Source organism: Heterodontus francisci, chromosome 29, assembly GCF_036365525.1.
Source record: "Heterodontus francisci isolate sHetFra1 chromosome 29, sHetFra1.hap1, whole genome shotgun sequence".
Taxonomy (NCBI): domain Eukaryota; kingdom Metazoa; phylum Chordata; class Chondrichthyes; order Heterodontiformes; family Heterodontidae; genus Heterodontus; species Heterodontus francisci.
Window position 1 is genome coordinate 3,664,062 of NC_090399.1, and position 24,751 is coordinate 3,688,812.

At 50.2% G+C, this 24,751-nt stretch overlaps 1 protein-coding gene across 1 annotated transcript in view; it reads right to left on the reverse strand.

Annotated features, from left to right (window-relative positions):
- slc44a4 (solute carrier family 44 member 4) overlaps nt 1-24,751 on the reverse strand; it is a 115,030-nt gene that overhangs the window by 63,739 nt on the left and 26,540 nt on the right. Inside the window, exons 2-4 of the mRNA XM_068009355.1 lie at nt 15,240-15,288; nt 6,282-6,355; nt 1,966-2,044 (exon numbers count right to left, since the gene is read on the reverse strand). Coding sequence (XP_067865456.1) covers nt 1,966-2,044; nt 6,282-6,355; nt 15,240-15,288 — 202 coding nt within the window. The remainder of the gene's footprint in view (nt 1-1,965; nt 2,045-6,281; nt 6,356-15,239; nt 15,289-24,751) is intronic.

The following is a 24,751-nucleotide window of genomic DNA, read 5'->3' on the forward strand; positions in this document are numbered from 1 at the left end:
TATAAAACACAATGGGCCAAATGGGGCGGCGCAGTGGTTAGCACCGCAGCTTCGCAGTTCCAGGGACCCGGGTTCGATTCTGGGTACTGCCTGTGTGGAGTTTGCAAGTTCTCCCTGTGACCGCGTGGGTTTTCGCCGGGTGCTCCCGTTTCCTCCCACAGCCAAAGACTTGCAGGTAATAGGTAAATTGGCCATTGTAAATTGCCCCTAGTTTAGATAGGTGGTAGGGAATATGGGATTAATGTAGGGTTAGTATAAATGGGTGGTTGTTGGTCGGCACAGACTCGGTGGGTCGAAGGGCCTGTTTCAGTGCTGTATCTCTGAATAAAAAAAATAAATGGCCTCCTTCTGTGTTGGAAACATTCTGTGATTCTATAACTCCAGTTCCTAATGTGTATTCCTTACACTGCCTTCTGTCTCCTTAAACACTGAGTCTTATTCTGCGGGTACCACAAAGCACTCACTTATTTGGGAAAGTTATTGCCAAGCTTGCTAACTGACATTGCAATTCTAGATTGAACGACTCATAAATGTATCAAACCCTCCACACTTTTATTATTGCTACCAGCTTGTTAAACCTCACGAGGAACTTTGACATCCATACAAATTAGATTTACAGTCACTTCAGGGGAGTGGCTGGGTTTGTTTACTTACAAAAAGGAACGTCAGCGCTGTGGAATAAAACACTCTGTGCAAAGACGCCCATCCACATCCAGCACTCGCTTCTTTTAACTCCAGCGACTTAAACCCAGTTTAAAGCTCCCAATGCAGTATTGAGGGAGCGTCGCACTGTCGGAGTGTCGAGACTGAGGGAGCGTCGCACTGTCGGAGGGTCGAGACTGAGGGAGCGCCGCACTGTCGGAGGGTCGAGACTGAGGGAGCGCCGCACTGTCGGAGGGTCGAGACTGAGGGAGCGCCGCACTGTCGGAGGGTCGAGACTGAGGGAGCGCCGCACTGTCGGAGGGGCGGGACTGAGGGAGCGCCGCACTGTCGGAGGGGCGGGACTGAGGGAGCGCCGCACTGTCGGAGGGGCGGGACTGAGGGAGCGCCGCACTGTCGGAGGGGCGGGACTGAGGGAGCGCCGCACTGTCGGAGGGGCGGGACTGAGGGAGCGCCGCACTGTCGGAGGGGCGGGACTGAGGGAGCGCCGCACTGTCGGAGGGGCGGGACTGAGGGAGCGCCGCACTGTCGGAGGGGCGGGACTGAGGGAGCGCCGCACTGTCGGAGGGGCGGGACTGAGGGAGCGCCGCACTGTCGGAGGGGCGGGACTGAGGGAGCGCCGCACTGTCGGAGGGGCGGGACTGAGGGAGCGCCGCACTGTCGGAGGGGCGGGACTGAGGGAGCGCCGCACTGTCGGAGGGGCGGGACTGAGGGAGCGCCGCACTGTCGGAGGGGCGGGACTGAGGGAGCGCCGCACTGTCGGAGGGGCCGTCTTTCATACGAGACGTTAAGCAGAGGCCGTGGGCTGCCCTCTCAGGCGGGCCAAGAGTAATCCCGCAAGCAACATCACAAAATACGATTGTCTGATTGTTATCACACCCCTGTCTGTGGGATCTTGCTGTGCACAGACTGGCTGCCGTGTTTCCTATGTTACAACATTGACTACACTTCAAAAAGTACTCCATTGTCCGGAAAGAGCTTCGGGAGCTTACAAAAGGCACAATGGAAACGCCCCTTATAATAAAATAGAAATCACACTTTCCACCAGGGCGAGATGTTGCACACCAGATCAACATACTCATTCACACCAATCCGCGAGAACCCCCAATCCGCGAGAACCTCTGCTCCACTTGCTGTTTCTACATCGGTTCGTGACTTAATCTGGGGAGGGTGGGACCTTTAGGCACACACATTAGCAGCAGGTCCCAAGATCCACCCCACCACCAACTCCCCTCGCCCCAATGTCACACTGTGTCTTTAAGTCGAAAGGTTCTCTTTTCCCCCTTCCGCTGAGCTGCGACTTACTCATTATTCCCAATGCCACAGTACATGCCAGTGGAGTTCCTGGGGTAGATCACTTCACGGGGGTCACCGTATAACCAGGCTGTGAAAGAACACACACACAGTCAGCACTGCAGCTAACAGCCCAGTCAGATATCATCATCCAAAGCAGCTTCGCAAAGTTATACAGTCAAAACTGCTCACATAAATGGCTAGGAAAAGGAATATATACATGGAAAAGGAAGAAAAACGCAGAGCCAGCATCGACCCGATGGGCTGAACAGCCTCTTCTTTTTTTTTTAGAGATACAGCACTGAAACAGGCCCTTCGGCCCACCGAGCCCGTGCCGACCACCAACCACCCAACTATACTAATCCTACACCAATTCTATACTCCCACCACATCCCCACCTGTCCCTATATTTCCCTACCACCTACCTATACTAGGGGCAATTTATAATGGCCAATTTACCTATCAACCTGCAAGTCTTTGGCATGTGGGAGGAAACCGGAGCACCCGGAGGAAACCCACGCAGACACAGGGAGAACTTGCAAACTCCACACAGGCAGTACCCAGAATTGAACCCGGGTCGCTGGAGCTGTGAGGCTGCGGTGCTAACCACTGCGCCACTGTGCTCTGCTGTGTCGTTCTGCGATATTTTAATATTTTTAAAAATCTTAAATCGCTAACTTCCTCTACTGCACCCCCATTATAAAAAATTTTCATGTCCCCATTAGTCATGTAAACTTCCCATGTAAAGTGGTCACGCTGCAATTCCAACCTCCCACCAGTGGGGAGCGCTGCAATGCTACCACCAAGAGTTGGGGGTTTGGGTTGTGGGATTACAGCATGACAGGTTTACATAGCTAATCCCCATTATAAATGAAGACACAGGAATTCAGGATGGAAATATCCGGGGGACACGGCGCCCACGTGGCAGGTCGGGGACTCGGATTTCGTGGCGGGTAGTGGACAAGGAGCAGTGCTTCTGTTTTTTCTGTTTTCCAGAACTCAGCCCCGCCACCACCCCCCCCCCCCCCACCCCCCGCCTGACCCCGTCAATGAAAGTCCAAGCCAATAAAAAGTGACGCCAGCACTGGGCTTTACTTTCCCACTGGGCAGGTCCCAGTGCAATGAAATCTCCAGAACCAAACAAAAGCACTTCATTTAAATCAAATGTAAGACACATGGCATCAGTGTCATGGTTAAACCAGGCTTGGTCTGTCCCACTGCGCATATATAGGGTCAGGATTCTGAAGACATTCGGGTTTGTTTCATAGCATACTTCGAGTTCAGTCTGTGACAGCACAAAGGTCAACAACACACTGCGTTAAAGTTGCCCTGTACCCACTTAAACTGCCTTTAGAAAATGGCAGGGAGTCAAAAAGCAAAAGGACATCAGGACATTAAGGTCCAGGGGATAGTAGTTAGTGGTAATAATATAGCCATTGAAAGGAAAACACTCGTCGAATAGCATGGAAATGCACAGTGAGTCAGTCAACATCGGCAGGTTCTCCTGCTCCTTATTAATAAGCAGTCAGTCCCCTGACTGAACGCATGTACACTGGGTGAGGACAGAATCAAACCAAGCACTCAGGTCCTTCAGGAGTCAGAGGGCCTGCTGACACACGAAAAACGACATTTCCCTTCATCATACTGAATGTTCCAAGCCTGCTCCTATTTCCTATACAGTCAGAGAGTCATTCACAGCACAGGAGGAGGCCATTCGGCCCATCCAGTCCATGCTAGCTCTCCACGGAGCAATCCAGTCAGTCCCGCTCCTCCGCTGTATACCCGCAGCTCTGCAAGTTTATTTCCTTCAGGTGCCCATCCAATTTACTCTTGAAATCACTGATTGTCTCTGCTTCCACCACCCTCGCGGGCAGCGAGCTCCAGCTGATCACCACCCGCTGTGTAAAAAAAAAAAAGTTCATCCTCATCTTCCCCTGCATCTCCTGCCCAAAAACCTTCAAACTGTCTCCCCTAGTCCTTGTATCATCAGTTAACGGGAACAGATTTTCTTTGTCTCCTTTCATCTAATCTTGTACACCTCTATCAATTCCTCCCTCCCTCTTCTTTGCTCCAAGGAGAACAACCCCAGCTTCTCCAATCTAACCCTGTAACTAAAACCCCTCATCCCTGGAACCATTCTGGTAAATCTCCTCTGCACCCTCTCAAGGACCCTCACATCCTTCCTGCAGCGTGGAGACTGGAACTGGACGCAATGCTCCAGTTACATCCTTATGTTCTTACCTTCTGTCAGAGGGAAACCATCAGCCATGGAAAGCTAGTGAGGGAGTCAACAGCTTCAGGAGGGAAGGGCAGGAAATTGGAGTAAGGAGAGGAGAATTTACCCCTTTACAAGATTTAAAAGAAGTAATTCTCAGGTTGTGGGCGTCGCGGGGCCAGGCTTGCATTTATCAATCCCCCATAGTCCTGAGAAGGCGGCTTTCCGGAACCGCTGGCAACAGTTTAATACAACGCAGTGGCTTGCTGGGCCACGAGCAACAGTCAACACAGGTCTGGGACTGGAGTCACACATGGGCCCCGACAGGGCAAGGAAGGAAGGTTTCCGCTCCTCAGGGAGATTCGTGGGATTTTTAAAATCACAATCCTGCAGCCTCACTTTCACTGATACCAGCTTTCGAACTGCCAGAATATCTCTCGCCTCTGTCAACACGAAACAAGGTCAACCGTGGGAGTTGGGCTTGGCTTACCCTGAATTATTAGTCCAGGCCTCAGGGTTATTAGCCCAGTAACAAAAACCACTTACACTAACGTACCCTGCAAGATCGGACGTTTGCAAGATTCTTGGTAGTGTGGAGGAACAGAGGGATCTTGGGGTCCATGTCCATAGATCGCTCAAAGTTGCCACCCAAGTTGATAGGGTTGTTAAGAAGGCGTATGGTGTGTTGGCTTTCATTAACAGGGGGATTGAGTTTAAGAGCCGCGAGGTTATGCTGCAGCTCTATAAAGCCCTGGTTCGACCACACTTGGAATATTGTCTTCAGTTCTGGTCGCCTCATTATAGGAAGGATGTGGAAGCTTCAGAGAGGGTGCAGAGGAGATTTACCAGGATGCTGCCTGGACTGGAGGGCATGTCCTACGAAGAAAGATTGAGGGAGCTAGGGATTTTCTCATTGGAGCGAAGAAGGATGAGAGGTGACTTGATAGAGGGGTACAAGATGATGAGAGGCATGGATAGAGTGGATAGCCAGAGACTTTTTCCCAGGGTGGAAAGGGCTATCACCAGGGGGCATAATTCTAAGGTGATTGGAGGAAGGTTTCGGGGAGATGTCAGAGGTAGGTTCTTTACACAGAGAGTGGTGGGTGCGTGGAATGCGCTGCCAGCGGTGGTAGTAGAAGCAGATACATTAGGGACATTTAAGCGACTTTTGGATAGGTACATGGATGATAGTAGAATGAAGGGTATGTAGTTACTTAGATCTTAGAGTAGGTTAAAGGTTCAGCACAACATCGTGGGCCGAAGGGCCTGTACTGTGCTGTACTGTTCTATGTTCTATGCTGCCGTGTCCACCCCGTAATGTCAGAAAGCAATGTTAAAATGTGGGGTGTTAGTCGCTACAGAGCTACAGGAGCTCCAGTTTCAACGGGTGAACGTCAGGAGTTTGGATCGTTAAGCTGCCAGAATGTAGCAACTGCAAGAGGTCTTAAAATCAAGGCAAGCCATCTCCCAGCAGACAGAAACTTCAGAAATTGGGAAGGGGCTCAGCAGGGTAGACACTGAGGTCGTTTCCGCTGGACGGGGAATCTAGAACTGGGTGGGGGGGGGGTGGGCGGGGGCACAGTCAGCACTGAGATGAGGAGGAATTACTTCACTCAGAGGGTTGTGAATCTTTGGAATTCTCTACCCCAGGGGGCTGTGGAAGCTCAGTCACTGAGTATATTCAAGACTGAGGTCGATAAAGTTTTGTATATTAAAGGGATATCGGGATGGTGCAGGAAGGATGGAGCGGAGGTGGAGGATCGGCCATGATCATCTTGAATGGTAGAGCAGGCTGGAGGGGCTGAATGGCCTACTCCAGCTCCCATTTATGATCTTATGTAAAGCGTGTACTTTGTCTTAATGGTCTTCAGGGTAGGAGTGAGGTGGGAGGATAAAACAGGCATCATTCTCCCTCCTACCAGCCGAGTACAGGCTGAGGGACAGGATGAGTGTGTCACTCGCCCACTCAGCTCGGTCGAGGTTGGGAAGGCCTGTGGGGTTCACCGCTGTGAGGGCACCTCGAGGGAGAAGAATTGGAGGGACAATGTGGTGGAGGGACAACATAGCGAAGTAACCAGAGAGAGATGACACTGAAACCCAATGCGACACTTACCCAGGATCCCTACGACCATATATCCCACAATGACGATCATAAACAGTATGCAGCAGATGACGTCAGTGCAGCTCCTGCAGGGGAGGACACGAGGAAGAAGATTGTTTTCAATCAATCAATAACCATATTAACGTATTAACAACTGGACGACGGTGCCGCAGAGCAACAGCAGGAGTACGAGGAGCTACAAATACCCCCGCGGACCGCCTCCCTGCATTCTCACCGCCTGGCTTTATACATAGCTTTATCGCGGGCGATGCCAATCTCTCGCTCTGCACCCCAGACGCTGCCCGCCCGCGCCCCCAGACGCTCTGGCACAATTAAAAACCTGTTTTCCACACCGGAGAATCAATCATTGCCCAGACTTTCATTCTGGCCCAGCTCAACCTGCTTGGATCCCTACTTAGAGTGAAATTTACAAGACAAATCTGAAAGTAGAGAAGAGGATTGTGATACATTGCGCTCAGTCCGAAAGCAGGACCCTGAGCTTCTGGTTGCTTGCCATTTCAACACTCCCCCCTGCTCTCATGCTCACATCTCTGTCCTGGGATTGCTGCAGTGTTCCAGTGAACATCAACGCAAGCTCGAGGAACAGCATCTCATTTACCGATTAAGCACACTACAGCCTGCCGGACTGAACATGGAGTTCAATAATTTCAGAGCATGATGGGTCCCACATTTTACTTTTATTTTTAGTTATTTTTTTCTTTTTTCCTTTTTTTGTGTTTATTTTATTTCATCTTAATTTGTTCAGTTTGCTTACCCACTGTTTTTTTTCACGTTTGTACTTACGACGGTTCAATTTTCAGTCCGTTAACACCCTATCTGTACTAATGCTTTGTCTTTCAACACACCATTAACATATTGTTTGCCTTTGCTCCATGACCTTCTGGTCAGCTATTCTGGGACCTTGTCCTATCTACACCTTCTCCTTTGTTATCCCTTGTCCCACCCCTGCTTTACTTGCTTATAACCTTTTACATTTCTAATATTTGCCCGTTCTGAAGAAGGGTCACTGACCTGAAACGTTAACTCTGCTTCTCTCTCCACAGATGCTGCCAGACCTGCTGAGTATTTCCAGCATTTCTTGTTTTTATTTGCGATACATAGATCGGGTCCGATTCACTCATATTGCATTGAGCTCATCCCCACCCAGCACTGTCAGCTCACAAACACTAGTCCAGGAAAATCCCTCTACTATTTACCTAACTGGCTGTTTCACAGAAACACTGATGCATTTCTGAAGGAAACATCTCCATTTTCTCAGTGATCCACACAATAACCTGCATTTATATAGTGCTTTTAGTTAAACATCCCACGTAGGACCGTTATCAAAATGAAGTTGGACACCGAGCCACACAGGGAGATATTCAGACGGGTGCACAAAGGCAAAGAGATAGGTTTTAAAAAGAGAGTGGCGCAGAGGCTTAGTGAGGAATATCCAGAGCTTAGGATGGGGACAGCTGAAGGCACAACCACCAATCAGTAGGCTAACACTTAACGCCGTCTCTGAACGACCAGCCTTGCTAATATCTGGGAAGCAGGATTGGGATGGGAAGGAAAAAAAGAGGGATGAAGGAAGAAGGGGAAGAAACAAGAGTAAATCAAAAATAAATAACAGTTATAGGATGCTCAAGGTCATCCTTGTGTCATGTCCATTCCAGTCATATTGTTTTAACTGGTTAAAACTGGGCATCAGTGACACCTTAGGAAGGGTTGTTATATTCCAGAAAGCCAGTTGGGGAAGGATAGAACTGGAGCCAATCTTTACACCCTTTCTGTTTTTTTATTTACAGAGATACACTTTGCAAGCATGCACCTCCTAACCCAACAATCCCAGTTTCAGTCTGTTCCCATTAATAGGAGCACTAGTGAATTCCCAGTTAATGCCCACCACCTGCATGCCACTTAAATGCAAATAATATACAATTAACAAGCATCAGCAAAAACTGAATGAACGCCGATGGATAACCTTGAGCGATCTGGGTTAATGACTGTGACTGTCATGAATAACTCCACTCCAGTTAAACCATTACTTTCTCAACCAGGAAGGGGGCTTGTTTTTTTTCTCTCCAAGAGAACGTGCATCTTTAATTTTTTTTTTAATTTACAAAATATCTCAGGAGCAGTGGGAGGGGCCCATTCCGGGTGTCCAGTTAGATGCTCCAAGAGACTTTTCCCTTCCTGACATACATTAATAAGCCCAGGGCAAAGTCAAGCATCTCCCAGTGGGTGACAACCAGGCACCTTTGGCACAAGCCAGGAAGCAGGCATTTAGGGTGGGTGACATTTAGGGTACGCTGGTGCAACTTATTTAGCAATGGACTAGCAAACGAGGAGTCATGAGTTCAAATCCCACCAGGGCACGTCGGGAAATTGAATTCAGTCAATTTGATTCATTTTGCCAACCCTCGAGGATGGTACTGGAGTCTTCAGAATTAAAAACTAATCTACAAGCAAACCTAGGGGAAAGGGATGGTAGGGACATTAAATAGCGTTGCTTTAAAAATAATTTTTTTTTTAACACTTGGGTTTACCATTTCGGAAAATATTGGACACGGCAACATGCTGAGGTAAAAGGCAGGGTTTTTTTTCTCTCATCTGATTGGGTAATGAAGAGTTTGTTCACTTCCTGATTGGCTGTGGGGCAGTGGGAATGGACATGTCGGGTGACCAATGGGAAGTGTGCGTGGAGGCGGGGCTGTTGGAGGCAGGAGGTCATGTGATGAAACCTCCAGGGATAGGCCCGACCAGACTCGGCAACCCCAGGGCTAGCCGAAAAATTACGCCGTCAAATTTTGTTTTGGACAATGCTCCTGTGTTGGGGGAGGGAGGGAGGGGGGGGGGCGCTGTGGTTCAACTACGTTAAAGTTGCTATATAAATGCAAGTTGTTCGAATTAGCAGCAGAAATTGGTGGGAGCAACAGAAACAGAAGGAAACAATTAAAAATTGTGCCTGCTGCCATTAGCGGGCAGGGTCAAAGTGCAAGTTGCAACATCCATCCCATAATAGCACAGCGAGGGAGGGGCAAGGAGGGACACAAAAGAGAACGCAGTTTGTACAGTGCCGGCAGCTTTAGAAATATGAAGATGCATTAGAGTGAAATCGGTGGCAGGGGAATGAGTCCTTAAATATTCTGAGGATAGGAGAGATGACAAACTCTGCTCACAAAATAAAGGGAAAAATCAAACATTGCACCTCACCCGCATGGTAAACAGAACAGAGCTCGCCTCGACCAAGCTACAAACAAGTTTGTACAGCTGCCGGTGTTGGATGAGCAAGTCAAGTCCCGTCACACTCACACCCTCAATGTAAAGCTGCACATTGTTCCTCCCGTTGCATGTCCTGCAAACTCACCCCCCACCCCCCGCCTCGCTTGTTTGGATCAGCCCCCCCAGAGTGGCCTGTGTTATTTAGCGATGGGTCTTTTAGGGGGTTAATCCAATAACCCAGCAGGCTGGGGCGCATCAAGGAGTGGCAGGTGATATAATGGCGGAGAGCTGGACTGGGGCAGTGGTGGGGGGGGGTGGGGGGAAGGATTGCCCAGGAGTCTCCCGCAATTAAAGATGACGAAATCTCCGGGAGGACTCCCAGGCAGAGTGGGTGACAGGGACGGGGCAGGGGAGTGGATGCGTCTGCAGGAGACTGAGCAAAGCCAAAGATGGTCCCACTCAAATGGAGTGGTTGAGAGGTGCAGTAACCAACAAGTAATCTCATCAGAGAGGCACCACAGGCCAACTGGGTATGGGAAACGTCTGGAAAATTACACTGAGACACGCTGCTTAGTGAATCTATTCTGACTGCAGCAAAGACAGAAAAGGGATGAAGACCCATCTCTCTCAAACTCAAAAATGTGCAGAGAATGCAAATGTGGGCCATTTATTTAACACTGCATATTAACAAATTGCATTTATATAGTGCCTTCAGCATAACAAAACTGCCCAAGACACTGCACAGGAGTGTTAGCAGACAGAATTCAGACAGACTCGCATAAGGAGATACGAGGACAGGTGACAGGAAGTTTGGACAGAGGGGCAGGTATTAAGGACTGTCTTAGAGGACAGTGAGGTAGAGAGGAAGAGCGGAGCAGGGAGAGTATTCCAGAGCTTGGCCAAAGTAATTGATGATGCATCAATTAAAATCGGGAATGCGCATGAGGCTGGAAATGAGGACCGCAGGTATCTCGGAGGGTTGTGGGTCTGGAGGGGATTAGAGAGATAGAGAGGGGTGAGGCCATGGAGGGAGATGAAAACAACGAGGAGAAGTTTAAAATCAAGGCACTGCTTGATGGGGAGCCAGTGTAGGTCAGGGAGTACGGGGGGTGGGGAGTGGTGGGCGGTGATAGGGACTTGGTGTGTGTTAATGTAGGGCAGTGAGTACAGGGGGTGATGGGGAACGGGACTTGGTGTGTGTTAATGTAGGTCAGTGAGTAAAGGGGTGATAGGGGAACGGGACTTGGTGTGTGTTAATGTAGGTCAGTGAGTACAGGGGGTGATAGGGGAACGGGACTTGGTGTGTGTTAATGTAGGTCAGTGAGTACAGGGGGTGATAGGGGAATGGGACTTGGTGTGTGTTAATGTAGGTCAGTGAGTACAGGGGATGATAGGGGAATGGGACTTGGTGTGTGTTAATGTAGGTCAGTGAGCACAGGGGTGATAGGGGAATGGGACTTGGTGTGTGTTAATGTAGGTCAGTGAGTACAGGGGGTGATAGGGGAATGGAACTTGGTGTGTGTTAATGTAGGTCAGTGAGTACAGGGGGTGATAGGGGAATGGGACTTGGTGTGTGTTAATGTAGGTCAGTGAGTACAGGGGATGATAGGGGAACGGGACTTGGTGTGTGTTAATGTAGGTCAGTGAGTACAGGGGTAATAGGGGAACGGGACTTGGTGTGTGTTAATGTAGGTCAGTGAGTGCAGGGGGTAATAGGGGAATGGGACTTGGTGTATGTTAATGTCGGTCAGTGAGTACAGGGGATGATAGGGGAACGGGATGTGGTGTGAGATTTACATCAGCCTGCAATGTGAGGAAACAGCCAGGAGAACACTGCAGCAGAGTTTAATGAAGCTAATGAAAATTTGAAAGGAAGTTTTCCCCCAGACAGACTTGGAGAAGAACAACAGATTTTACCCCTGTGCCCATGGGCCAATATTTAACTCGCAACAAACATCACTAAAAATCAGGCGATCACATCGCTGTCTGTGGGATCTTGCTATGCACAAATTGGCTGCTGCGTTTTCCTACATTCCAATGGTGACTACACTTCAAAATACTTCATTGGCTGTAAAGAGCTTTGGGTTATCCAAAGGTCATGAAAGGCGCCATATAAATGCAAGTCTTAATGAAATGTACTCAACACGACTGCATTCAGCATCTCTCACCGAGAAACGAGAGGGAGAACCGAGGAACATAGGAACAGGAGTAGGAGTAGGCCATTTGGCCCATTGAGTGTGCCCCACCATTCAACATGATCATGGCTGATCATCCACTTCAATGCCTTTTTCCCACTCTATCCCCACATCCCTTTTGTCATTGGTATTCCGAAATCTGTCAATCTCTGCTTTAAACAGACTCAATGACTGAGCTTCCACAGTCCTCTGGGGTAGAGAATTCCAAAGATTCACAAACCTCTGAAAAAAGAAATTTCTCCTCATCTCTGTCCTAAGTGGCTTCCCCCTTATTTTGAAATTATGTCCCCTCGTTCTGGACTCCCCAACCAGGGGAAAACATATTACCTTCATCTACCCTTTCTATCGCTTTAAGTATCTTGTAGGTTTTAATGAGATCACCTCTCATTCTTCGAAACTCTAGAGAATACAGGCCCAGTTTCCCTAATCTCTCTTCATAGGACAGTCCCGCCATCCCAGGAACAAGTCTGGTAAACCTTCGTTGCACTCCCTCGATGACAATAATATCCTTCCTAAGGTAAGGGGACCAAAACTGCACAGTACTCCAGGTGTGGTCTAACCAAGGTTCTATACAATTGAAGCAAGACTTCACTACTCCTGTACTCAAATCCTCTTGCGATAAAGGCTAACATACCATTAGCCTTCCTAATTGCTTGCTGCACCTACATATTAGCTTTCAGTGACTTATTGACAAGGACACCCAGGTCCCTTTGTACATCTATACTTTCTAATCTCTTACCATTTAAGAAATACTCTGCGCATCTGTTGTTCCTACCAAAGGGGATAACTTCATATTTTTCCACATCATATTCCATTTGCCACGTTCTTGCCCACTCAGTAAGTCTGTCTAAATCCCCTTGAAGGGAGGGAGAGATTCAGGGAAGAACAAGGTAGAAACTGATCCTTATGGATGGAGAAGATGAAGCTGAGAAAATAAATCAGCCAGATACACATCGTCTCCAGCCCTGTAAAGTTATATAAGGAAGAGAGCCTTTATTGTAAAGCAAAGGACTAAATCGGACAGATGAGAAAGTTCAAAGTGGAATCAGAGGGTGAGGAGGGGATGATCACTATAGTCTGGTGAAAAACAATGTCAGGAAGCAGACGTACATCATTGCAGAATGAATGATTATCAGGATTAACGTTTCTGGTCAGTGACCTTTCATCAGAACAGACCTGAAACATTAACTCTGCTTCTCTCTTCACAGATGCTGCCCGACCTGCTGCGTATTTCCAGCACTTTCTGTTTGCATTTCAGATTTCAGTATTTTGCTTTTACTATATTGGTTATTATTGGGAATGGGTGTCGGGATATAGCAGCTCCTTCAAGGACAGGTCAGTGCCTTTATCGGATGGCAAAGCTAGGCTCCTCTAGAATGATGAGCTTGGAGAGTCCAGATGAGTTCCGTCATTTATATTCCTGAATTCAAATAATTCCTCAAAGAACACAATTTAATATCAAGAAACTTTATTTACTGTTCTTGAGGTTTAAACAGAAACTTATAACAGCTCCTGTCAGCTTTACATAGTTCGAAGGGAAGGAGCAGACAAAAAGTGAGAGGGAGAGCGGAGGGAAAGGGGGAGGGGGAGAGTGGAGCGGAGGGAAAGGGGGAGGAAGGAGAGAGTGGAGCGGAGGGAAAGGGGGAGGAAGGAGAGAGTGGAGCGGAGGGAAAGGGGGAGGAAGGAGAGAGTGGAGCGGAGGGAAAGGGGGAGGAAGGAGAAAGTGGAGCGGAGGGAAAGGGGGAGGAAGGAGAGAGTGGAGCGGAGGGAAAGGGGGAGGAAGGAGAGAGTGGAGCGGAGGGAAAGGGGGAGGAAGGAGAGAGTGGAGCGGAGGGAAAGGGGGAGGAAGGAGAGAGTGGAGCGGAGGGAAAGGGGGAGGAAGGAGAGAGTGGAGCGGAGGGAAAGAGGGAGGAAGGAGAGAGGAGCGGAGGGAAAGAGGGAGGAAGGAGAGAGGAGCGGAGGGAAAGAGGGAGGAGGGGGAGAGGAGCGGAGGGAAAGAGGGAGGAGGGGAGAGGAGCGGAGGGAAAGAGGGAGGAGGGGGAGAGGAGCGGAGGGAAAGAGGGAGGAGGGGGAGAGGAGCGGAGGGAAAGAGGGGAGGAGGGGGAGAGGAGCGGAGGGAAAGAGGGGAGGAGGGGGAGAGGAGCGGAGGGAAAGAGGGGAGGAGGGGGAGAGGAGCGGAGGGAAAGAGGGGAGGAGGGGGAGAGGAGCGGAGGGAAAGAGGGGAGGAGGGGGAGAGGAGCGGAGGGAAAGAGGGGAGGAGGGGGAGAGGAGCGGAGGGAAAGAGGGAGGAGGGGGAGAGGAGCGGAGGGAAAGAGGGAGGAGGGGGAGAGGTGCGGAGGGAAAGAGGGAGGAGGGGGAGAGGTGCGGAGGGGAGAGGAGCGGAGGGAGGAGGGGAGCGGAGGGAAAGAGGGAGGAGGGGGAGAGGAGCGGAAGGAAAGAGGGAGGAGGGGGAGAGGAGCGGAAGGAAAGAGGGAGGAGGGGGAGAGGAGCGGAAGGAAAGAGGGAGGAGGGGGAGAGGAGCGGAAGGAAAGAGGGAGGAGGGGGAGAGGAGCGGAAGGAAAGAGGGAGGAGGGGGAGAGGAGCGGAAGGAAAGAGGGAGGAGGGGGAGAGGAGCGGAAGGAAAGAGGGAGGAGGGGGAGAGGAGCGGAAGGAAAGAGGGAGGAGGGGGAGAGGAGCGGAAGGAAAGAGGGAGGAGGGGGAGAGGAGCGGAAGGAAAGAGGGAGGAGGGGGAGAGGAGCGGAGGGAAAGAGGGAGGAGGGGGAGAGGAGCGGAGGGAAAGAGGGAGTAGGGGGACACGAGCGGAGGGAAAGAGGGAGTAGGGGGACACGAGCGGAGGGAAAGAGGGAGTAGGGGGACACGAGCGGAGGGAAAGAGGGAGTAGGGGGACACGAGCGGAGGGAAAGAGGGAGTAGGGGGACACGAGCGGAGGGAAAGAGGGAGTAGGGGGACACGAGCGGAGGGAAAGAGGGAGTAGAAGGAAAGAGAGATGACGGAGAGAGGAGCACAGGGAGAGGGGGAGGAGGGGGAGAGGAGCGGAGGGAAAGAGGGAGGAGGGGGAGAGGAGCGGAGGGAAAGAGGGAGGAGGGGGAGAGGAGCGGAGAGAAAGAGGGAGGAGGGGGAGAGGAGTGGAGAGAAAGAGGGAGGGGGGAGAGGAGCGGAGGGAAAGAGGGAGTAGGGGGACACGAGCGGAGGGAAAGGTGGAGGAGGGAGAGAGGAGCAGAGGGAGAGAGCAGCAGAAGGAAAGAGAGATGACGGAGAGAGGAGCACAGGGAGAGGGGGAGGAGGGAGAGAGGAGCACAGGGAAAGAAGGAGGACGGAGAGAGGAGCAGAGGGAAAGTGGGAGGAAGGAGAGAGGAGTGGAGGGAAAGTGGGAGGGGGGAGACATCCAGACTGAATACACACACACACACACCACGACCACTACCGGGACACCCAAACTGATTATAAATACCCAGCACATCCACCTGCCGATCCACATTCTATATTAACACCTTTGTTCATTCAATCAGATGTTCCACAAGAGACCAATCAGCATGTGGTTGTCTCATACCTGTTTCTGATTGGCCCGTTGAAAGTTGGGTCATATTTGGATGGTTGACCTGGTAAGAGAGAACAATGGTCTGGGTTAGAGTGTGACCTTCCACACAGTGACTTCCTGTAAACACAGCCTCCTGTACACACCCAACATTGCATCCTCTCTCACTATTCATTTTCATTATCACGTTAGCAACACAAGTGCCAGTCAAACTAACGAGACTCAATAGGAATAGCACAAGGAAGACGGAGTTTAAAAATATAACGCAGTCAGGATTACAACAGGGGTAGGGCTGATAACGTAGCTGACTGCGTGAAGGCTTTTGAAAACGTGGGGACCAGATCTGTAAAACACTCGGTGTGATAGACATCATACAGAGACTGGTTTAGTGAGAGAGGTGAATGTCAGATCGCAAACAACTGAACTGGGCAGAACATTTACATCAATCCTTTGAACAGCTTTCACCCAAAGAGGCTGCTCGATGAAAGGAGACATTGGAGAGCTGCCAACTCACCCCTTGGCTTTAAGAATACATCACCCCTTTTCCAGTCTCCACAGTTTCATCCCCTGTTCCAGGAAAGCAACAACCCACGTTCATTATTTAAGATGACTTTGACAGGGTCAAACCAGACCTTAAAATTCGAGCCAGGCCACTGGGCGGTGATGTCAGGAATCACTTGTTCACACAAAATCTGCAACCCTCTCTCCCCCCCACCACCACCCCCACCCCAGACATCTTTCAAATTTCAAGACTGATGTCGATTGGTCTCGGTCAGGTTTTTTCTTAATTCGTTCATGGGATGTGGGTGTCACTGGCCAGGCCAGCATTTATTGCCCATCCCTAATTGCCCTTGAGAAGGTGATGGTGAGCTGCCTTCTTGAACCGCTGCAGTCCATGTGGGGTAGGTACACCCACAGTGCTGTTAGGAAGGGAGTTCCAGGATTTTGACCCAGCGACAGTGAAGGAACAGAAATATATAGTTCCAGGTCAGGCTGGCTTGGAGAGGAACTTGCAGGTGGTGGTGCTCCCATTCGCCTGCTGCCTTTGTCCTTCTAGGTGGTAGAGGTCATAGGTTTGGAAGGTGCTGCCTAAGGAGCCTTGGTGCGTTGCTGCAGTGCATCTTGTAGATGGTACACACTGCTGCCACTGTGCGTCGGTGGTGGAGGGAATGAATGTTTGTAGATGGGGTGCTAATCAAGCGGGCTGCTTTGTCCTGGATGGTGTCGAGCTTCTTGAGTGTTGTTGGAGCTGCACCCATCCAGGCAAGTGGAGAGTATTCCATCACACTCCTGACTTGTGCCTTGTAGATGGTTACAGAATCAAGGTGGGTCAACAGAGTGAAGATACAGATCAGTCATGGTGGAACAGGCTTGAAGGGCTGAGTGTGGCCTCCTGTTGTTCTGAGTCATGACTGCATGTCATGTCTGCTCCCCACTCCCTTGGCCGAGGCACTATTGGACCAGTGTTTGGCAACTGACCAGAAGCAGCATTTACCACGGTTGATAACTGCTGGGACAAAAACTGGAGGACTCAAAGTCAGCAAATAGCACTGCACACAGCAAATTCAAAAAAAGACTGGCCTCCCTTGCATTTGATCCGGCAGCAGTGAAGGTACGTGGACCATATCACTGTTATTTCCACCCAGTTCTCCTTCAGCTCCCACACCCTCCAGCGCTGTCCACCCAACAGTCTGAAAACTGGAGTCTCTTGGGGTTAATTGTACTCCCTCCGAGACTCAGCCTCACTGAAGCCAGCAACGTTGGAGGTCAGTTTAACCAGGCCAGGCCAGGAATGGGGCCTGGGACTGGCCTGGACTAACCATCAGAATACAACACTGGGGGCAGTGAGCAGCTATCTGGGTGCAAGACCACTTCGAAAGGTACTCCTTCACCGCCCCTCGCAACTCCTCCCTGTGAACAACTGAAACACAACAACAGAGCTTACAGCAGACTGCACAACAAAGCCCGAGCAACAAACCCTGTTATTATCAGTAGGTCACCTGCCTGAAAACCCACTTGTGTATGAGAAAGGTCAATTGCTGCTGCGTAAAAGGAACAGTTAGTGGATACATTAGGATTTCTGACTGGGTAGTCAGTTAATCACTCACTGTTAACTTCTCAATTATTCCCTCACAAAGCAGCCTGCTTGATTGGCATCCCATGCACCACATAGAAACATAGAAAATAGGAGCAGGAGTAGGCCATTCGGCCCTGCTCCGCCATTCATTTTGATCATAGCTGATCATCCAACTCAGTAACCTGTTACCGCTCCCACCCCCCCTCCCCAATATCCTTTGATCCCTTTCGCCCCAAGAGCTATATCTAACTCCTTCTTGAAAACATACAATGTTTTGGCCTCAACTGCTTTCTGTGGTAGCGAATTCCACAGGTTCACCACTCTCTGGGTGAAGAAATTTCTCCTCATCTCAGTCCTGAAAGGTTTACCCCTTATCCTTAGTCTATGACCCCTGGTTCTGGACTCCCCCACCATCGGGAACATCCTTCCTGCATCTACCCTGTCAAGTCCTGTTAGAATTTTATAGGTTTCTATGAGATCCCCCCTCACTCTTCTGAACTCCAGTGAATATAATCCTAACCGACTCAATCTCTCCTCATACAACATTCTCTCCTCTTCAACATTCACTCCCTCCACCACCGACGCACAGTGGCAGCAGTGTGTACCATCTACAAGATGCACTGCAGCAATGCACCAAGGCTCCTTAGACAGCACCTTCCAAACCCACGACCTCCACCAACTAGAAGGACAAGGGCAGCAAATACATGGGAACATGCAAGTTCCCCTCCAAGTCACACACCATCCTGACTTGGAAGTATTTTACCGTTCCTTCACTGTCGCTGGGTCAAAATCCTGGAACTCCCTTCCTCACAGCACTGTGGGTGTATCTACCCCACATGGACTGCAGCGGTTCAAGAAGTCAGCTCACCACCACCTTCTCAAGGGCAATTAGGGATGGGCAATAAATGCTGGCCTGGCCAGCGACGCCCACATCTCATGAATGAATAAATAAAGAAAAGGAATAGGAGGAGGCCATTCAGCCCCTCAAGCCTGCTCTGCCAACCCGATCATGGCTGATTTGTACCTTTGCTGCAGTAAACTGAATACCCCTTCTTTAGTAACAAGTCAGGACTGAACATTTCAATCGACTCATCCTCCTCTCCTGGATTTTCCACCCACATTCCCGACAATGTCTGAAAACATTCCCATGCTGAGGATGTTGGGTTTATCATCAGGACACACAGGGACACAGTTCCAGGATCACTGGAATCTCTGTCAAGGAAGGTGCGAGTGCCGTCAACGTGGGAAGGCTCCCAACCAGAGTGTCTGCACCCAGACAGTTCCCCAGTGAGGTTGCTGCAGATCCTGGGACACTGGCTCTAATCAGAGGCTCCTGCAGTGTTCAGTGTTCTTCCAAGGGGCAGATATTACCACCGCTGTTGGACCAGCGTCAGATTGTCCCACCTACTACCACCCAGATCTCCACCGACCCCTTCAGTGAACATGGATAACCTCCCCATCCTGAAGAGGAAAAGCAGTGAATGAGGAAAGGCAATTCAGGCTATCAAATTCTTTCCTTTCTGCTGCTCCTCTACGTTCAAATCTGTTCCTCTTAACTACCCTCCCCACCCTCCCCCTACCTACCCAAGCAATAACAGATTCACCACAGACCACAGCGAGCTCGCTATTTTGAAAAATCATTTTGTAAACAAAAATCGTTTCCTCGCCGACTGATCTTCGGCTGGAAGCTAAGAAAACATTTCACTGAAGTGTGGCAACGGGGAAACAGCCTCCCCGTCGGATTGTGCACAATCTGTAGCTCCCAAAGGGACCAGAGCAGGGCCATCAGAGGATTGGGAACAGATGTGCATTGCACAATACTCTCTCCACAACCCTGTTCAAACAAGCACCACAGTTTTACAAACAGGCAACCCTGGGCGGACAGCGACCGCTTTCCTGCTCGTGTGGGCACCCTCGACCGAAAACTCCCCAACCATTGGCTTGACTAAGCTACTTGGACCCACTCATCACTCGACCTTTCACCTCCAGACGCCTCATCAGGTCAAATAGCATCACCTCCCCCCAACCCCTGCCCCTAATATCTCTCAACGAGGAAAATAAAAAACTAGAAAAAAAAAAGGGAGGAAACTGGATGGGCACTCAAGGGGAATAAACTGGCAGGGCCACAGGGATGGGACTGGATTGTTCTACACAGAGATCCAGCATGGAATTGCTGGGCCGAATGGCCTCTTTCTGCCCCACCATGACTCCGTGACTGAAATGATTTTCTCCCGGGTTGCGTGCAGCAGGTGTTTGGGGCCAGATTAATCTTTAAACAGTTGATCTGCCACTAAAGTGAAAGAAACACGGGGAGGCCATTCAGCCCCTCGACTGTTCCACCACTCGATGACCGATCTGTATCCTAACTCCAGCCTTGGCTTCATAATCGCTCTACACCCTCGTCGAGCAAATATCTATTGATCAACTTGTACTCCTCTGCACTGTTGCTCTTCCAGCCCTGTACTAATTCAATCCCCTTTCCACATCAGTAATTCCCCATCCCACAGCGTACAATGTGTGGAATCATACCCGAACACAAGATTAAACCCCCTGCAGGGGTTTACAGATAGAAGCAGTCGGTGTGCATTGCTGCAGGCTGAAATTCATGACCACGTATCTAGTTCAGAGATGCCACAAGTGACCAACTCGCCCATGAGGCACAATGTCTGATGGTTCAAGAGAATGCGCGATGATTCAGGTTCACCCACACTGGCGCCCTTGTTCTGTGCCCGATGAGTAAATTTAAGAGGAGGCACTGTTCCCGGGTTTGGAAGCCCCCGGATAATCCCACTTTCCTGTAACTGGGAAACAGGAGCCTCAATCCCAGTCAGGAACACAAATCCCGAGTACGCAGTTAACCACCTGATGGCATTGGTGACTGCAGTTATTTATAATGCCTCCGGCACCACGTCTCGGGGGGAGGGGGGGGGTGCTCTGGGAGGGCGGGGGTTCGCAGCTCCCCAAGGGAGGGGTAACAAAATGGCAATTCTCAACACAAATCTGACATCGAAAACAAACAAACAGTCACAGGAGCAGAACAGCCCCTGTGCCGAAAGTGGAAGGCCCCCTTCCCAGGAGGGGAACGCCCCAACACCTGGGAGGGGAATGTCCTCATTCATCCTGTGCTCGGTGACCGACACTGGCCCCCGTTCCATCCACATCTCCATTTCATACTTCTCATCCTGGTTTTCATATCCCTCCATGGCCTCTACCCTCCCCATCTCTGTAATCTCCTCCAGACCCACAATCTCAGAGATATCTGCGATCCTCAAATTCCAGCCTCCTGAGCAGCCCAAATTTTTAAATCACTCCTGCATTGGTGGCCGTGCCTTTAGCTGCCTGGGTCCCAAGCTCTGGAATTCCATCCCTAAACCTCTCCGCCTCGCTTTCCTCCTTTCAGACATTCCTTAAAACCTACCACTTTGGCAAAGCTTTTGGTCACCTGTCCTATGTTATCTCTTTTTTTATTCTTCCACGCGATGTGGGCAACGCTGGCTAGGACAACATTTATTACCCATCCCTGATTGCCCTTGAGAAGGTGGTGGAGAGCTGCCTTCTTGAATCGCTGCAGTCCATGTGGGGTAGGTACACCCAGAGTGCTGTTAGGAGGGGAGTTCCAGGATTTTGACCCAGTGACAGTGAAGGAATGGCGATATAGTTCCAAGTCAGGATGGTGTAGGGCTTGGAGGGGAACTTGCAGGTGGTGGTGTTCCCATGTATCTGCTGCCCTTGCCCTTCTAGGTGGTAGAGGTCACGGGTTTGGAAGGTGCTGTCAAAGGAACCTTGGTGCATTGCTGCAGTGCATCTTGTAGATGGTACACACTGCTGCCACTGTGCCTCGGTGGTGCAGGGAGTGAATGTTTGTAGATGGGGTACCAGTCAAGCGGGCTGCTTTGTCCTGGATGGTGTCGAGCTTCTTGAGTGTTGTTGGGGCTGCATCCATCCAGGCAAGCGGAGAGTATTCCATCACACTCCTGACTTGTGCCTTGTAGATAGTGGACAGGGCAGTGGGGAGTCGGGAGGTGAGTTACTCACTGCAGAATTCCCAGCCTCTGACCTGCTCTTGTACCCATGGTATTTATGTGGCTGGTCCAGTTCAGTTTCTGGTCAATGGTAACTCCCAGGATGATCATAGTGAGGGATTCAGTGATTGTGATACCATTGAATGTCAAGGGAAGATGGTTAGCTTATATCTTGCTTGAGATGGTCATTGCCTGGCACATGTGTGGTACAAATATCACTTATCAGCCCAAGCCTGGATATTGTCCAGGTCTTGCTGCATATGGACACAGGCTTAGTATCTGAGGAGTCACGAATGTTGCTAAACATTGTGCAATCATCAGCGAACATCCCCAATTCTGACCTTATCATTGCAGGAAGATCATTGATGAAGCAGCTGAAGATGGTTGGGCCAAGGACACTACCCTGAGGAACTCCTGCAGTGATGTCCTGGAGCTCAGATGATTGACCTCCAACAACACAACCATCTTACTCTGCACTAGGTTTGAGTCCAACCAGGGGAGAGTTTTCCCCAATTCCCATTGACTCCAGTTTTGCGGGGGCTCCTTGGTGCCTTGATGTCAAGGGCAGTCACTCTCACCTCACCTCTTGAGTTCACCTCTTTTGTCCATGTTTGAACCAAGGCTGTAATGAAGTCAGGAGCTGAGTGGCCCTGGCAGAACCCAAACTGTGTGTCACTGAGCAGGTTATTGCTAAGGAAGTGCCGCTTGATGGCACTGTTGATGACACCTTCCATTACTTTCCTGATGATTGAGAGTAGGCTGCTGGGGCAGTATTTGGCCGGGTTGGACTTGTCCTGCTTTTTGTGTACAGGACGTACCTGGGCAATTTTCCACATTACAGGGTAGATGCCAGTGTTGTTGCTGTACTGGAACAGCTTGGCTAGGGGCAGGGCAAGTTCTGGAGCACAGGTCTTCAGGACTATTGCTGGAATGTTGTCAGGACCCATAGCCTTTGCAGTATCCACTGCCTTCAGTCGTTTCTTGATATCTCGCGGAGTGAATCGAATTGGCTGAAGTCTGGCATCTGTGATGCTGGGGACTTCAGGAGGAGGCCGAGATGGATCATCAACTCGGCACTTCTGGCTGAAGATTGCTGCAAATGCTTCAGCCTTATCTTTCGCACTGATGTGCTGGGCTCTCCCATCATTGAGGATGGGGAAATTTGTGGAGCCAGCTCCTCCAGTTAATTGTTTAATTGTCCACCACCATTCACGACTGGATGTGGCAGGACTGCCGAGGCTCGGTGTTAATGTGTCGGATGTTTTGCTACATTAAAGGCGTTACAGAAATACAAGTTGTTGTTGAGAAATGTCCCAGTCTGTCCCGTGTCATTGCCGAGGGGTGGGGGGGAAGAAGGGGGGCGGTTTGCCCCTGCAGCACTGTGAGTACAGCACAGGAGCAAGGTGAAAACTCCCAGATGCCCCTCGCCTCTCTCTTTCACACACAGACACAGTCGGCCAACAGCAGCAACAGATTCCAGCACTGAGGCCTAACCTGCAACCCGAACCCCAGGCTTCAGTCCGCTGGGTAGGCCCAGTCTCTTTAGTGTGCTGCCACTGGGGGATATACTTTACACTCTCCCAACATTAACCCATTCAGACCCCTTATACTACACTGTGTGTCCCAATTAACCAAATTGACGGGTGTTTATTTACCCACAGAAAACAAGATTTGAGAGAGAAAGAAATGGACTTTGCACAGTTTTAACGCGAGAATTTTAAACCTCGTATAACCTTCAGATAATGCAGAGTGTAGAAGGGAGGTGGGGAGGGGCGGGGAAAACAAGAAATACAGAATTTGTGCCCATTGGGAATTTCTGGAAAGCTGCCAGGGAGGAACTGGACCCACAGAATGCAGCAGGATTTTCCAGAGACAGACAGACACAGACAGACACAGAGACAGACAGACACAGAGACAGACAGACACAGAGACAGACAGACACAGAGACAGACAGACACAGAGACAGACAGACAGACACAGCGACCACAGAGAGTGTGTTCAGTTTATCAGGAAACACAGAGAGGCTGCCAGCTGGGCAGAGTTCCTCACAGCTGTAGTGTGAAGGAACCACACTCTTTAAAGCCACTGACGGAAACCGCAGCAAAGAGACTCTTAGATACAAGACATCACTCGGCGAGGAGTCTTCAAAGTCAAGCCCCCTGGCCCTGACATTCCCACCCGGAAACCCAGCTTGTCCTATTTATTCTCTGGTCTGTCCAGCGTGAATTTCCTGGGCCTGGAGGCTTGGAAAGGAGCCCATCTTTGGCTGTACGTTGATCAGTCCTGAATCAGAAGACGACCAAAAAGCCCGCTGACATCCACCGCTCGAGGTGGAAGGCAAATTACAAAACCCCTCAGTGGCAAAGATACACGCGTCACAAAGACAAACTCAGCCAGTGTAAGGCTGACCCTCTCAGTGCAGGAACTAGGGAGTGCTGCACTGTCAGCGGTACTGTTAAACTGGAACCCCCTGAGGTGGGTTAAAAAGATCCCGGGGCCAGTATTTTTAAGATCAGGGGCAGTTTTCCCCGGTGTCCTGTCCAATGTTTATCTCTCAATCAACATCACTGTAAGAGATTATCTGGCCACTGTCACATTGCTCTTTGTGGGATCTTGCTGTGCGTAAATTGGCTGTCGTGTTTCCTACATTACAACACTTCAACTGTACTTCATCGGCTGGAATATGCTTTGGTTCTGGGCTCACAAAAGGCACTACAGAAATTCAGGCTGCTTCCTCCTGCCAGGTTGAAACAGCTTAACATATCTACCAGATGAACAATATAGGTGGAACAGCACAGCAAACAAAGACTGCACAACAGTAACACCAGCAGAGACCAGATCATCCCCTGTCTCTTGGAAACTCAAGCCGAGGAAGGCTGCCGAGACATGTTCCCTCTTTTAAAAATTAATTGGAACAAAACAGGTTTACTGTAAACTTAGACACGGGAACACGGAACATGGCAGCACTGTAAGCGGAGCAGCCTGTGGAACAGTGAGCACGACTGCCCGCGTTCAAAAGGAGGTTCAAGTAACAGTGAACACACACTCACTCTCACACACTCGCTCGCTCGCTCGCAGGGGTGTGCCTGCTCTTCGAAAGGGGAAAGGTCTTCAACACAAAACAAAACCCATAGCTGACACAACATACTGATTTGAAGCACGCACAATTCCTGCTCAGAATTAGCAGGATATTTGTCATCGATCAGTTTACAAAAATGTGTTGACTACCAGTGTCTTTATTCACACCAAGTCCCATTCCCCTATCACCCCCTGTACTCACTGACCTACATTAACACACACCAAGTCCCATTCCCCTATCACCCCCTGTACTCACTGACCTACATTAACACACACCAAGTCCCGTTCCCCTATCACCCCCTGTACTCACTGACCTACATTAACACACACCAAGTCCCGTTCCCCTATCA